The sequence below is a fragment of the Crocuta crocuta genome, unplaced genomic scaffold, assembly GCF_008692635.1.
Source record: "Crocuta crocuta isolate KB4526 unplaced genomic scaffold, BGI_CrCroc_1.0 scaffold541, whole genome shotgun sequence".
Taxonomy (NCBI): domain Eukaryota; kingdom Metazoa; phylum Chordata; class Mammalia; order Carnivora; family Hyaenidae; genus Crocuta; species Crocuta crocuta.
The window spans coordinates 309,426-324,828 of NW_027531901.1; the positions used below are offsets into that span (position 1 = coordinate 309,426).

General features: G+C 54.4%; 1 protein-coding gene across 1 annotated transcript in view; it reads left to right on the top strand.

Annotated features, from left to right (window-relative positions):
- The window catches only part of ITGA9 (integrin subunit alpha 9), a 324,287-nt gene that overhangs the window by 71,057 nt on the left and 237,827 nt on the right, over nt 1-15,403 (top strand). Inside the window, exons 16-17 of the mRNA XM_077774005.1 lie at nt 4,314-4,468; nt 12,053-12,213. Of these exons, the coding sequence (XP_077630131.1) occupies nt 4,314-4,468; nt 12,053-12,213 (316 nt within the window). The remainder of the gene's footprint in view (nt 1-4,313; nt 4,469-12,052; nt 12,214-15,403) is intronic.

Genomic DNA, 15,403 nt, shown 5'->3' on the forward strand with positions numbered 1-15,403 from the left:
CCTTGGCTCTGGCCTGTCTACAGGAGTGAGGGGCAGCAGTCAGATCCCTGTGGGTGGGTGGGAGAGAGAAGGAGAAGCAAAAAAACAGATGGTGTAGTTTGACTCCTTTCTAGAAGCTAGGCTCCAAGGGAGCAAATGGGATTGCCACCTGGCTCTGAGATCAGGCTGAGAGTGTCTCTGAAGCCTCCCCTGGTCTCCTGAGTCCCTTACTATGCACGAGAATCGGAGGTGGTCACCTTTGGCTTCACCCTCAGCCATACAAACCTTGCTAACCTTGCTCTTGCCTTGGGGCCTGAAGAGACAGGGAGGAGAGGGGGAGGGTAAATGGGGGTTGGGGTTGCGGGAGGAGGGGAGGTGGGATGTGGTATGTAGGCCGTGAGTGGCAGGGACCTCGACTTGGAGCCGGGCCCCAAGATCGAGACAGGCCCTAGGCAAGGTTCAGCGTGGGACCTGGGTGAGGATGACCTCCTCACGTCTCTTCCGGGAGCTTACGGTACTCAGAGTGCAGGGAAGGCCTTGCAGGGGAGCTGGGGCCCATTAGAGGGGGGACGGGGGAGCAGGCAGAGGCACTGAGGGTGGCTCAGGGGCCAGGAAGGCTGGCCGTCCGTGGTGGCCTCTGTTGATAAGGCGCTGGACGTGGCGGAACAACTGTGGACAAGAAGGAGTGGCCACGGCAGCTGGCTAGGCGAGGTGGGCCTCCCCGGCGTGGCCTAGCTGACTGGCAAGTTGGGTGGACCTGGAGTCACCTCGGAGTTTGGGTGGGACCAGAAAAGGACCCCAAATGTGTGTGCACATGTGTAAAACACAGCATGCCCGTTCTCACCCTTCTGAAGGAAGAGAGCCCACATGTGTATGGGCTCGGAAACCTCTGGGCTGCCGTTAAGAGAAAACCTTACTGAGAGTAGTTTTAAGTACTTAGACCTTAATTAGCTTCCCGGGTGAGACGGCTCCAGGGCTGTTTAGTAGCCTGAGATCTTCACCAGGGGTGTAGGCTCTTTGCCCGTCTGCCAGTGTCTGTCCTGTAAGCAGCACCCGCCCTCGCGGAAAGCTGGGCTAATGGGAGCCAATTCCACATCCAAGGACATCCTAACCGGCTTTACTATTTGCCTAGAAGTAAATACAGGTGAAATACAGATCTACCTTGACTTAGGAAGGAATAAGTGTTATGATGAACCCATTATAAATTCAAAATATCACAAGTCGAAATGCATTTACTACCTGTAACGTCCTGAACATCACAGCTTAGCCTAGCCTACCTTGACTGTGCTTAGAACACTTACATTTGCCTACAGTTGGGCAGAATCATCCAACACCAAAGCCTATTTGATAATACAGTGTGATTATCTCATGAAAATTGTTGAACACTCTACGGAGCGTGACCAGCAGAGTGGCCATGTGGGTGTGGAAGGGTTGCCTCTCGTGACTGGTGGCTGACCATAGGCCGCTGGCCTGCCCTCCTCCCCCAATCATCCCACCTAGCACCAGCACACGACAAGACCCAAAGTCACAATTCAAAGTTCAGTTTCTACTAAATGCATGTGGCTTTCGCCCCATCATAAAGTTGCAAAATCATTAAGTCAAACCATCGTAAGTCAGGGACCATCTGTATTGGGACCTGAACTGTGAGTCATCAGAAAGAAGTGTTCTGGGGGCGCCTGGGTGGCTCAGTTGGTTAAGCGTCTGACTCCGGTTCAGGTCATGATCTCCTAGTTCGTGGATTTGAGCCCCGCGTCGGGCTCTGTGCTGACAACTCAGAGCCCGCAGCCTGCTTCAGATTCCGTGTCTCCCTCTCTCTCTGACCCACCCCTGCTCACACGGTCTCTCTTCCTCTCAGAAATAAATAAAAAACATTTTAAAAAATTAAAAAATAAAGAAAGAAGTATGCCAGCCACCAGCTTTTTAAAACTAGTCTTGGGGCACCTGGGTGGCTCCGTCCGTTAAGCATCTGACTTCAGGTCAGGTCATGATCTCATGGTTCGTGGGATCCAACCCCGTGTCGGGCTCTGCGCTGACAGTGCAGAGCCTGCTGGGAATTCTCTCTGCCTCCTCCCACTTATGAGTGCTCTCTTCACTCTCTCAAAATAAATAACCCTTCAAGACCCGGAGGCCTTGCCATGCTGTCCATCGTGGGCCCCTTTGCTTTCTGGGCCGGCCCAGTTCTGCCCTGCTGAGTTTGCTGTCTCAGCCCAGCCTGGGAGGGCAGGGCGTGCGTCGGGGGGCCGCTGCTGGTTCTGTGCTGCTCAAGTTCAGAGGAAATGGTGAGAGAGTTTAGGAGGGAGTTCGGGGCTTTCTCTGGTCCAAAAACAATTCTTGGAACTGAAACAGGTCCACGGGCCTGATCTGACTGACGTTGGTGGGACGTGTGCTTCTGAAGGTCCTTGTCCTCACGCCGGAGGATGGCGTGCCCGACGCCTCGCCCTGCCGTCCTCCGCGGGGCTCTGCGTGAGGGAGGGCCCGGCGCCCCCCGGCCCGGTGGCGCCTGGCCTGGTGCAGGCAGAGAGGCCTTTCTTCCCTGCGGTGACCGGGCAGGGCGGAGGCTCTGCTGGGGTGGAGACGAGCTCTCCGGTGCCTCGGTCGGTCACGCAAACCTTTGGGCCCTCCTGTGGTTTTCAGCACCTTGGCCTAGAGTGAAGTTGGTACCCATTTAACACCTAGGGATTAAAAAAAATTTTTTTAACGTTTATTCATTTTTGAGGCGGGGGGAAGGAGCAGAGACAGAGGGAGGCACAGAATCTGAAGCAGCTCCAGGGTCTGAGCTGTCATCACAGAGCCCGACGCGGGGCTTGAGCCAACGAACTGCGAGATTATGACCTAAGCCGACCGATGTCGGATGCTTAACTGACTGAGTCCCCCAGGCGCCCCTAGGGGTTTTGAATTCCTATCCTGAGGACATCAGAATGATTTTGCCGGGACCCTAGCCCTCGAGGGGCCTGCAGGCTGGTGGGGCAGGTTTGGAAATAGACAAAGACCTTAATTAATAAGCAAGGGGAGGTGTGAATATAGTGGGGGGCGGGGGACCCAACTTCCAGGGCTCTTCGGGAGGCCTCCTGGGAGAGGGATGCAGGCTGGCTATGGAAGGACCCCTGGGCTTTCGGGAGTGTCTGATGGCACCCGCACAATCACACGGCCCGAGAGCAGCCTATTTGTTTTCTGAGTTACTTGTAGCATCTTCTGAGGATGAGCCCAGAAGCCAGTCGGAGGCCAGGACGTGGGTTTCTTTCAGGCCCTGCTGTTGTCTGACTTCTGCTGGCCTCCCAGCCGGATTTGCTTCGGGAGACCCCCCGTCCCGTGGGCTTGTCACAGCTGTCCGGTCCTGGCCCACATCCACGGCCCTGGTGGCGTCAGTGACAGCCCCTCACCCCTCTGGGTCTCCTTCCTTCCCTCTTCATCCGAGGTTTTCCTTCACACTTGCGCCTCTGGGAGCTGCGTCCCTCTTTCCCGTGTGTCCTGTCCCGCGGGCGCCCTGCAGGCATTTGCACACAGGGGAGGTCATTGTTCTCAAGCCGCTAAGGCCGCTTCATCTTGTTATGTCACCCTGTGGCTTGAAGCCCGGGGCTCCCTAGAGGTAAGAGGAGCTCTTTGTGAGCCCTGGTGGGGAGAAGGTTCTGCCGCAGCTCAGGTACACCTCCTGAGGGCCCACGGAGGGGGCTGCCCGTCCAGCCAGCATGGGGTGGGGGTTACGGGTGGCCCGTGCTGGTGACGAGGCTGAGGACACTTACAGGTTTCACTTGCTCCCGAGGCCAGAGCTTGAGGTCTTCAGCTCTGCCGTGCTTTGCTGCTACCAGCTGGGCTCTGTGCGTCAAGTCTTTTAGGAAAATAATGAATTGAAGGAGTAAATGAAGGGGAAGGTTTGACCCACTGGTAGGACCGGGGCTCCGCAGTTCTGCTCACAGTGACATGCCTGCTTTGGGGGCTTCCCCACGGCGCATCTGTTTCTCCGGTCCTGGCATCTGCCCTAGGAACTCCTCTTAAATATATTACTGTCTTCCTAGTAAAATGGAAATCGGAACTTAATTGGTGAAATTTTAAATAATCACCCAACATCTGGTGGTTCGTTTATGGCTTCAACCAGATGCGTTTTATTAACAACTTACTTGCCTTTATTATTGGGAAGCTAACCATTAATTTGGTAGGAAATAGGCCACTTCTAAAACCAGGAAAAAGTATTTACAGGACACATTGGCCCTTCCCTCACGGGTTATTTCATGGTTTAATTAAATCCTGGGCTGAAGGCCTAGGATTTCTCTCGCCCGGTTAGTTTCTGTTTGGTTCTGAGAAAGCACGACTCAATCACCTCTGTCTCTGGCACGCAGGGCAAGGCCGGTCATTACGGTGAGCGTCTCCATCTTCCTCCCGGCCTCCATCAACATCACGGCGCCTCAGTGTCACGATGGGCTGCAGCCTGTGAACTGCCTGAACGTCACCGCCTGCTTTAGCTTCCACGGCAAGCACGTTCCAGGAGAAATTGGTAATGAGCCACTGGGTGAGGGCTCGGGATGACCACCTTGGCTAGAGTGGGCTTGCGGGATTGTGGCCGTCGATGGAATCTTCTGGATTCTTCGCTCTCCCTGTGCATTCCAGCTGGTTTTGCAGGCAGCAGGCACACAGGCCAGGTGCCCTTCCCCTCTGGGGTTCTTGCCTTTCCCTGCTTCCCACAGTTTCCCCAGTTTCACTTAATGTCCAGCTCTAGAACAAATACCATTTGACCCCAAACATCCTTTACCCAAATGTGTGACCAGACTGAAACCTCACTGGGCCACAGGTGTCACAGGCCAGGGGGACTCGTGGAAAGGTAGTGACTGGAGCCTGGAGAACATTCCATTCAGTTAGAGAAAAGAAGTGGTGGGTCTTTGGGGATGTCCCCTGAGCCTGTGGCCCCAGCCAGACATCAGGGCCCTAAGCCGGAGGCGGATGAGACTGAGGATGGATGGTAAGATTGGGCTGCGGAGTTTTCTGGAGGCTGAGGCTTGCGAAAGATGGGGAGTTGCTTTATCGGCTTCATATGATTGAAAAGAGAGCGCCAGCCCTGCCGGCCTCTGGCTGGGGAAGGCCGACTTGCTAGCCTGGCTCCGGAGACGGCGCCGAGCCCTGGAGCAGGATGGCCCGTAGGGAGGAGAGCTCGGTGTGTGGTCACCTGAGGAGCTGGGTCTGGAGCAGTTGTGCAGCTCAGCAGGTGCTTTGGTTTTACTTGGAGGCTGATTTAATAATAGAAAACAGAGTTCTAGGAAAAAGAATAACCTACAGCACAATAAGGACATGGACTGCCTGCCTTTTTAGACATTTAAAAAAATTTTTAAACATTGATTTATTTTTGAGAGACAGAGACAGAGAGAGGGAGGGGCAGAGACAGAGGAAACACAGAATCTGAGCTGTCAGCACAGAGCCCGACACGAGGCTCAAACCCACTAGCAGTGAGATCATGACCTGAGCCGGAGTTGGGTGCTTAACCGACTGAGCCCCCCAGGCGCCCCTTCTTAGACACTTTTAGAATCAAGTGTCTCCCTTCCCTACCCACACTGTGGTCCCTGGACCCAGCAGTGCCAGCATCTCTGGGGGCTTATTAGAAATGCAGAATCTCAGGCCTTGCTCTAGACCTCGGTGTCAGAATCTGCATTTTCTTAAGATCCCTTAAGATCTGTGTGCACATTTATGGTCGAGAAGCACTGCTCTGGAGTGTGTGTGGGTGTGCACGTGTGTGTGTGCACACACCCAGACATGCAGAAGTACACTTCCATGTGCCCACCCGCTTCTCAGCTGCACCTTGAATGCTCCACCTTATTCAACAGCGTGCTAATCCTTCTAGGCTAACGGTCTCATAACTTTATCTTGATCTTCCCGTGGATTGACTAAGTTCCGCCATCAAACCTTGAACCTTTTCATATAAATACTTTTTGAAAGAACTTAAAAATTTCAAAGCAGAATGTAAACATACCATGAACTTGAGACTTGGTTAGTGAGAGGGGAATAGCAAATGTTTTATGTATGGCCCAGTGAGGAAAAGATTGTGCTCCGTGAGAAAAGTACCTGCTTGTGATCACATCACTACTGGTGAAGCCTGGAACTGAATCTCGGTCTGATGACGCTTAGCTTTGCTTTCCAAAAACTGTTTAAAACCTCAGTCTCTCGGGAAAATTTTTGTTTTCTCTTGGTCCTGGGACCCATATGTCCTCTGCCTAACTGGAAGGTGTGTCTCCTATCAGATGCCAACTCCTGATATAGCTTGGACTCCACTGAAGAACATCATACAAGGATTGTTGAGTTGAAGGCTAATGTTGATGTGCATAAAAATAAGCAGAACTCTTCTAGAACTCTAAAATAAGCAAGTGATTGATAGTTCTTGTGTGTGCTCATCTGACAAGTGTTTATTGCGCGCCTATATGTGCCAAGCGTACCTTCGTGGAGCCTCTAATGGAATGACAGAGTTTCCATTATTCTGATCGTGAAGCAGTGTACACATTCCCAGGCCCTTCAGTGATATCGCTGTTAGGGTGGAAAGGAAGGTAATTTGGCAGAACAGGGACAGAGGAGGGGAAACCCAAGATGTAAGTCCTGAGCAGGAGGGACTCAGAGCACAAGAAAGGTCATAGCGAAAACTCTGATTCGAAGGTTCGTGGGCTGAACTCGGAGGACGTGGATGTCCCTCATGGCTCCCCACTGGTGGGCCTTTCTGCGCCCAGTCACAGGGGCCCCTTTCGTTGACCTCTAGGGAGAATTATAACGAAGTCTAGGCGTAACCACAACCCTTGAAGTGTCAGGGAATAAAGGGAGAAGCCGGCAGGTGGGTGGCACCAGGCACTGGCCCCCTATGGAGCAGAAGAGCTGCCCCACTCAGCCTTCTTCCTTACCCTCCGGGGGCCACATGGGCTCGGGGAGAACTCAGACATCCCAAGGCAACCTAAGTGGGTATTTCCCCACATTGATTTAAGGACTGAGGCTTAGTGTTCATGGTAACAGGGGAATTTTGGTATTAGTAGGGCAAGGCAGAAAATTATCACAGCCTGTTTTTCTTTTCCATCCCCTGGCATTCAGGAAAATGGGCTGTATCTCCATCCTTGCTGAAGGTGCCCTGCACGGTCAGGAGGATCAGGTCTCCAGAGCGGGGAGGGGACCAGCATCCTGCAGTCTTCCAGGCTCAGCCCAGCTGACCAGCTCAGTGTTGCGGCCCAGGCCTGTGCATTGGGACCCCTGAGCTCAGCTGTGGCGGAGCCTGGCTGGGGGCAGTTTTGGTCATGGAGCGCCTGGCAAATGAATGTCTGCCTTGGGCCAGCCTTTCTGGCACCTCTCAATGTCTGCCTCTCCAGGGCTGATATTGTCTGTAGAATGGCCACACTGGGGCCATGTGGCTGGTACGGTGCAATAAAGAGGCACCGGCGGTATGCTCCGTACTTGCGAACGGCTGTCAGAAGCATTAGCTAGCTGTTGGCATCTTGTCACAGGACCTCGCTCATAATGGTTTTGGGAGCTAAGGAGCTTCATGTGACTTTGACAGCCTTGCCTCTGGTTTCTCCTCTCCCTGAGGACCTGCTGGGGCTCAAGCATACTCATAGGGAAGGGACCCTATTCTCCCCTTTGTTTTCTGCATTAGCAATTGAAAACCACAGCTCCCACTTGCTCTCAGGACTGTTGAGGGCCAGCTGGTTGGCCAAGCCCCCGGAGGGGCAGTGGTGGCCCATGGCACTGCCGTGGAACTACACAGGCTCTCCGTAGCGGCTGGATTCAGGAAAGCAACGCCCAGTTACTGTAACAGAACTTAACACTGGGCACTGGCACAGCAGGTCACGAAGGACCTGGTCGTCACAGTAGGAGGTGCACCAGGTGGGCTCGAAGCGCGGCCCCCAGTCCAGCTGCAGCAGCAGCATGTGGGGGCTTCTGACTGGATCCGACACCGAGGGTTTAGCGAGCCTCCGTGTGGCTTAGACCTGAGAACCACCGGTCAGGCGGACAAAGGGAAAAGGTCACACTTGGGGTTATCAAAATGTAGAAACTCAGGGGGTACCTGAGCGCCCGACTTCGGCTCAGGGCATGATCTCACGGTTCGTGGGTTCGAGCCCTGCATCGGGCTCTGTGCTGACAGCTCCGAGCCTGGAGCTGCTTCAGATCCTGTGTCTCCCTCTCTCTGCCCTTCCCCCACTCGTTCCCTCTCTCTCTCTCAAAAATAAAAAGAATTAAAAAAACCTAGAAGCTCAGAGAAGGGACCCTGCAGACCTGGGACCTAAACCTTGGGGAAGGGCACTAGTGCTACTGGCTGTGACTCCCCGGGGTGCAGGGGACCTGCCTCCGGGGAGCGCTGTGGCCGGCTAAGCTGCTCGGAGTAGGAAGCAAGCAGGGCGGTACGGTCCCTCCTGCCCCCGCCGGCCTCCCGGCCTCCCTCCAGCTGTCCGTCCGTCTGCAGAGCCTCCTGCAGAACTGCTGGCAAAGCCGAAACGGGGTCTGCGGAGCCCCAGACCCGGCGTCGCCGAGCAGGGCGGGCTCAGGGCCGGGAGCCACAGCCTTGGGAACCAGCACAGCAGGCGGCCAGTCACAGGGCGTCACCGGAGCGCCTGTTGGGTCCTTCCGGCAGCAGAGTTCCCGAGAGTTCATAGGAGCCGGACTGTGCCTGCCCTGGGAGCAGAGCAGAGGCCAGCAGGGCCCTGGCCGCCACCCGGCTTGCGCTCCGCAGGGAGGGAGGGAGGCCGACATAACCGACCCGTGCTCCCTCGCTCCCTCTTCTGGGTGCATCTGGGCCCTTTGTGGGGTAGTAAGCGCGGTGCCGGTGCGAGCACACGTCCAGCGGCAGTGGTTCAAAGAGCAGATTTATAGCCCATCTCACCAAGCAGTTGAAAATACGAGTTCTGCCCACCCCAGGTCTTATTACTCACTTCACTCCTGGCCCGGGGAGCAGCCCTGTCCCTCCTCAGAGCCCCCTAGCTGCTGGAAGTAAGGGTGGTGAGTACCGTGCCTGGAAGGGTCCTGCCCCTCACCCACCTTCTTCTGGGGTGACTTCAGTCTTTTTCTCATAAGGTCTTTAACTGATCAGATGAGGCCCACCCACAATTTGGAGGGCAATCTGCTTGATTCAGAGTCCATTGATTTCAATGTAACTTCATTAAAAAAAACCTTTGCAATGACATCTAGATTGGGTACTGCAGCCTAGTCAAGTCGACACATAAAATAAACCATCACAGGGGCACCTGGGTGTCTCAGTTAAGTGTCCGCCTTTGGCTCAGGTCAGGATCTTACAGTTGGTGAGTTCGAGCCCTGTGTCAGGCTCTGTGCTGACAGCTCGGAGCCTGGAGCTGCTTCGGATTCTGTGTTTCCCTCCCTCTCTGCCCCTCCCCTGCTCACACTGCCTCTCTCTGTCTCTCAAAAAATAAATGTTATAAATAAACAAACCTCACCACAGCCACACAGAAGGTGTGTTGTTGAGCAAGTTGTCCCCGCGGGCAGCTGGAGCTGAGTCCTGCTGAGAGTCACCCTGCACCCCTCAGAGTCACCCCAGCCAAGGGAAGAGGGACCTTGGTTCCCTGGCCCTTCTGGTCTGCCATGCACGTGGGCAGAGCCACCAGAGAAAGCTCTCAGAAGAGGGGGTTTGGGTGCTGGCAGCCGCAAGCTGGGCCGGACAGCAGAGAGATGGGACGAGCCAAGGGGATATGGGTGGGAACTGATCCTACCTGCTGTCTTCCTGTGGTCATTTCTACCCGGGCTTTCTGTGAGCCAGCGTGCTCATTGCCGGCAAGAGGGTCCACACGCTGTCTTCTCCCCATCCCTCCCTTTCTAAGGGAGGGCGGCTCTCCCACCTGCGCGGAAGGCAGGGCGGGCGCTGCTCAGGGCCAGGCCCGCTCAGCAGCTGTCACCGCCATGTTGGCGTGTTTGCCTGCCCGTGGCCTGGCTTGTCTTCCAGCAGTGGCCATGTCTAGCCCTGGACTTGCTGAACAGAACTTAGAGAGTCCATCCATTTATTCTTATCCTTTCTTACTGTTGGGCCGTTGCTCAGGGAAATTGCGATCGGTAGAAATTAAACGTGCCAGAGTTCAGTTCCGGATCATTGTGTGTGTTTGGTTCTGCTGTCCGTCTGTGCAAAAAACCTGAGTTTTTGTTGTTGTTTTGTTTTTGTCAGAAAATGTAAAAAATACACCAGGAACTGGTGTGGTTGGAATAGCCCTACCCCGGAGGTTAGGAGAATTCTAGATTCGGCTCTGTGGCGGATGGCCTTTGGGCTAGGAGCAAGTCTGGGTTCCTTGTGGGGCCTCAGTTGTACATCTGAAAAGTGAGGGTTCTGAGCTGTATGACCCCTAGATTGCCCCAAAGCTGTGGCCTTCTGTGTGTCTGCCTCATTACCTGCTGTCGCCAAGGGAGTCCGTGTGTAAGTCTCATGTGGGCCCCTGTGTTTGCCCTGTCACGTGACTTTCCCACATGCATTCTTTCCTTCACAGTATTGCCTGTAGAATCCAGGTCTCAGGTCTCAGGACCCAGCCTGGCCTTGGCAATCGGCTGTGCTGAAATAAACAAGTTGGGGCAGGCCGGCCCTTGCTGCCCAGGAATCTGCCAGGTGTCATGGCAAGATCCCCGAGATGGCAGGGGCCCAGGAAAACCATTAAACGCGTCAAAAACACGCCCCGTGGCAGCTGCAGATGCCTGTTCTGTCACTCCCCTCCCTCCCTGCTTGTACGCCCGCCCGTGGCTGATCCCTTTGATGTTACGAAAAGCCAGGGGCCTCGCGCTGCCCTGCCCCATACTTACACGTGGGCAGGTGTGAGTGCTTATTCCCAGTGCGGGGCCCCAGCTTCCAAGGGGCTGCTTTGTGGAGACGGGCATACTCCTGCCTTCCCATGGCCCCGTGGCCTCCTCTGGTCATTGTGGGGACAGAATGGTCCCTTCCTCTCACTTGAAAAGCACCACATCCCCCTGAATCCACAGAGCGGTTAAAAATAAAAAGTATCACAGAGGGCTGTGCTCTGAAGCAGGGTTCTGTGGTGCAGAAAAGCAGCGAAATGGGTCTATTAACAGTATAGCTTATTAGCCTAATAAAATACCCTGTAGGGTTGCTGACTCTGAACTAAGGAAAGTAAAGCCTTTTGGGTTCATTGGATGAATGGGCGTTCTTTTTTTGAATGTTTATTTTTGAGAGAGAAAGAGAGTGAGTGCACACAAGTGGGGGAGGGGAAGAGAGAGAGGGGAACAGGGGATCCGAAACACGCTCCAGGCTCCGCGCTGACAGCACAGAGCCCCGTATGGGGCTCAACCTTGTGAACCTCGAGATCATGACCTGAGCTGGAGTCGGATGCTTCACCGACTGAGCCACCCAGGTGCCTCTATGTTGTGACAGTATTTTTTTTTAAGTTCCAGACCGTGTCACCGTAGCTTCTGCCACCCACCATCACACATTCAGGTATAGGTGGAGTTTTTTCTTGAGAGTGCAGTTCAGCATGCCTGCGTACAGTCCCCACAGTGGTCCTGGTTTGGCCGAAACGATAGGCACTGTAATATACACACATGATCAGTACACTCACCTACTTGGGAGTGAAGTCAGCTTTGGCCCGTGTCTGAGTTTCCGAGAATGTAAGCACCATGAGGCCAGGGCTTTGCCAGGGTGGTTCATGTCACATGTCACATGTCACCTGCCTGATGGCGCACAGTCCGAGAGGTGTAGCAGTTAGCACGACTCAACATCTGTGCATTATTGGGTGATTGCTCCCTCGGGTAGGGCATTTACCCCGTTGCTTTTAGGAATTGGGGTTATGTGCAGCCCTGATCATTTCCACAGCTTGTGGTAACGTTTAATGGGCTCACCATGGCATCTCCCTTTCAGGACACAGTGTGGGGTACGGCTAATTGTTGATGTGCATATTGGTGACTCAGTTGTTAGCTCACAGAGTGTAAGTGAGGGAGAACCAGGGAGCGTGGCACACAGAGCATCACCGGGAAGGCAGGGAGCGGCCTGGCTGTGTCCTGATGCTGTGAGGACCCTGGCTGCAGGCTCCTCTCTGTGAAGGTGTCAACTTGGGGCAGNTACGGAGGTGCCTTCCCTGAGGGTGTGTGTCCTTGCTGACATCTCAACCTTATTTATCGGCAGGCCTCAATTACGTTCTGACTGCTGACGTGGCCAAAAAGGCGAAGGGCCAGGTGCCCAGGGTCTACTTTGTGTTGCTGGGAGAGTCTGTGGGTCAGGTGACAGAGAAGCTGCAGCTGGTGCACATGGAGGAGACGTGTCATCACTACGTGGCCCACGTGAAGGTCAGTCCCGCTTTTTATTCGCCAGCCTCAATCTCTGTGGATATTCGTTTCGCACTAGTGGAAACTACTTTTGTGGGGTGTTGCGTATGCTCTGACTCCTATAGTTTTATTTCACAAGGAGGAGAACATGCATTTCTTCTTTTCAAGTTGGAGTCCGACAGCCCTTTTATTTATCTTACTGTGCTGGTCTCAGCTTCTCGGGCAGGGGTGGGGCATGGTGGGCCGGGAGACTAGCGATACTCTCTGACCTTGACCTGTCCGTTTGGGGGCTGCTCGTCCTCTACCCTCTCCGGACCCCGGCGGTCTGTCTGCTCAGGGAGCCGTAGAAGCACGTGTGGGTCTGCAGTGGTGCTGGACCGCCCCGCGCCTGATGGCTTTCTCAGCGGCCCGCTACGTGTTAGCGCAGAGTCACGGCTAAGGCATTTCAACACTAGTTGGTCTAGGTTTTTATCCCTTGATCACTTTCTGTTTATTTTAGGAGTGCTTTTTTTGGCCCTTTTCCCTCTTACTCTAAATAAACTTTCAAATGTTTTTTTCCTCTTGAGAGTGTTTGTTAAATACACTTTGCTGCTAATTCTAGAGGCCAGGCTTTGATTAGCTACGCAGTGGCCCCTGTGTAGACAGGTGCCGGCAGGGAGGGGTCCTGGTGGTGCCCGCGCCACCGCAGCGCCAGCCACCCACCCGCAGGCAGAGAGCCCGGGAGATAGAAGGACCCATAGGAACCGGCCGCAGGGTCATAAAACGAATGTGGGTTTTGGAGTCACACAGACCTGGTGTGTGTCCATTGGGGTGAGTACTTTGACCTCCATGTGTCTTAGTTTGTGCATCTCTGAAGTGGGCACATATACCTGAAGGGCCTTGCGTGAAGTCTGACTCCCAGCAGGCACTGGACTTTTTTGGTCCATATGTCATTGCCACTATTGTAACATTCTTGACTGACAAAAATGGCAATTTCATGTAGCTCAACCTAACATTAGCCAGTGGCTTTCTGGACGATAGTAAAAATAGTCCACGGCGTAGAGTCTCATTCTGTCACTGAGTCATTGTACCAGGGCAGAAGAGTAACAGCTGCTTCTCGATGCTTCTGGATCGTATGTAGAGAAGTGCCCCACATGTCCACGGGGCTCGGCCTGGCCCAGAGCCTGTGCGTCCGTGCCCCCAAGATGCTTTCCCGAGGGCTGGGCTGGGCTGTGTCTCATGCCAGAATTCGTGCCAGGGCCTGCCCAGCCCTGCAACCCTGTGGCCCCAGCGAAGGCCATTTTTAAAGCGGTTCATGCCCCTGATAAGCCACCAGCCACCCATGCCTCTGGGTCTTAGATTACATTAGTTCGTGGGCGCCCTTGGGGGTGGGAGGCTGCCCAGGACAGGGTCACATCTGAGCACTGACACCTTCGAGTGCCTGTGCTGGGTGCGTCCATCCTCCTCGGGGTGGGGGGCGTCTGCCCGGCTTCCTCATGCTGAGTCTCTCCCACAGATGCTTTCTGCCGGGACTCTTGGTGACGTCTCGCTTTGGTTGAGGGGTGACCCCTCGTGTCAGGCCTCAGGGTGGGGCCACAAAGAGCCTGCCGGCCTTTGCAGAGTGCACTCTGGGAGCAGCAGGGGTGAGGTGATGAGGGCTGTTTCCACGGTGGCTTCTGGGGGTAGGCGGCTGCCCAAGGCCATTGGTCTGGCTACTTCCTGATAGCCAAGGCGACCAGAGTTTAGCAAATAAACATAAAGACTTCCTGTTTAAGAAACAGTGAATAATTTTATTTTTTTTAGTAAAAGTGTGGCCCAAATAATGCACGAGATGTACTTACACCAAACATTCTTTGTTGTTTATCTGAAACTCGGATTTACCCGGGCACCCTGTTGGAAGATTCCGTCTTGACGATACCCTTCATCCCGCAGTTTGGCACTTCTCCATTCGGTCAAAACATGGTTGACGAGGGCTCCCTTCCCCCGGGTCAGCCGCGCAGTCCCGGAGTGGGCCGGGCGGGAACGCGGGCTCTGGAGCCAGCTGGGCAGCTGGTCTCCACGGGTCCCCGAGCTCATGCTCTCTCCTTGGCACCTGGGTGCCAGCAGTTTGGTGGTCATTGGCCCCAAGGGGCCCTCCCTGAGGGGACCCTGGACCATGGGGTTTCTGATCAGGATTGTGAGGATGATTCCGTAGAAGCCACACCCCCAGGGAGTTTTTAAAGCAAGTCATGGGGTACCTGTTGTGCTAGAATGAAATTCTAGAGGAGCATGGCCGTGGAGCCGACGGCACAATTCCAGAATGGAGCCCTGAAGAACAAGGCTGGGGATGCGTTTGTCCGAGGAGACAGCAGAAGTGCGCGGAAGAGATACATACTTCGATGTATTCTTCTAATGAGATTTCTTCCTTCTTCTGTGATACAGTTTGTCCTGTTTCGTACTGGTTGGTGATTTTTCACTGGCATGTGAGCTAAATGTATATAGTTGTGGATTTAATTGTAAAGAGTTCTTCATATTGAGGTGTCATTTTCTTTTACCTCTGTGTCCGTGTGTAGAACCCAAAAAGAATTTAAAAAGAAAGAAAATCTGAAAACACAAGAGAAGCAGGCTCTCTCTCAGGAGGAGAGTCTGAGGGGCGGTCAGAAGGTTCTGGAGGGTGAGAGCAGCGCGAGCACGTACCGTAGGTGAGGATCTGGGTCGTCTTGGGGAGGACGAGACATTGGACCTAGAGGCGTTTGGATGGGATTCGCACTTGGCTGTCTTATGCAAGGACGTGGGGCTGTCTGTGGTGCGGCCCAGCGGCCTCGGAGGCAGCAGGCCTGGCCCTGGTTTGTCCGTCGTGCGAGAACAGCTTGGGGAGCCGGGGCTCCTGTGGGTGTCGAGGCAGGCAGCAGGGAGGGGGGTGGCGGGGGCCAGCTTCCCGGAGCAGGGGCTGGAGGCGGCGAGCTGGTCGTCCGGGAGGAGGGCTTGATGCAGCCTCTGCCCAAGTGGAGCCTTCTTGATGGGCTGGCTCTCGGCTTTGTAGACGGTGACGGAAGGTAAATAAGAGTGCTTGGGCTTATCGCACGCCGTGTGCCAGCAGACAGTGAGGCAGGCACTAGGGGCCGGGCGGGTTTCTAGCTCTGGGGTATTTGTTTTCTTTGTCGCTTTAAGCCGATTCCAGTCTTTTTTTTCCCCTTCTTTTCCCTAGACGTTTTCATTCCATATATGGCGATAAATATCTCTATCTTGGAAG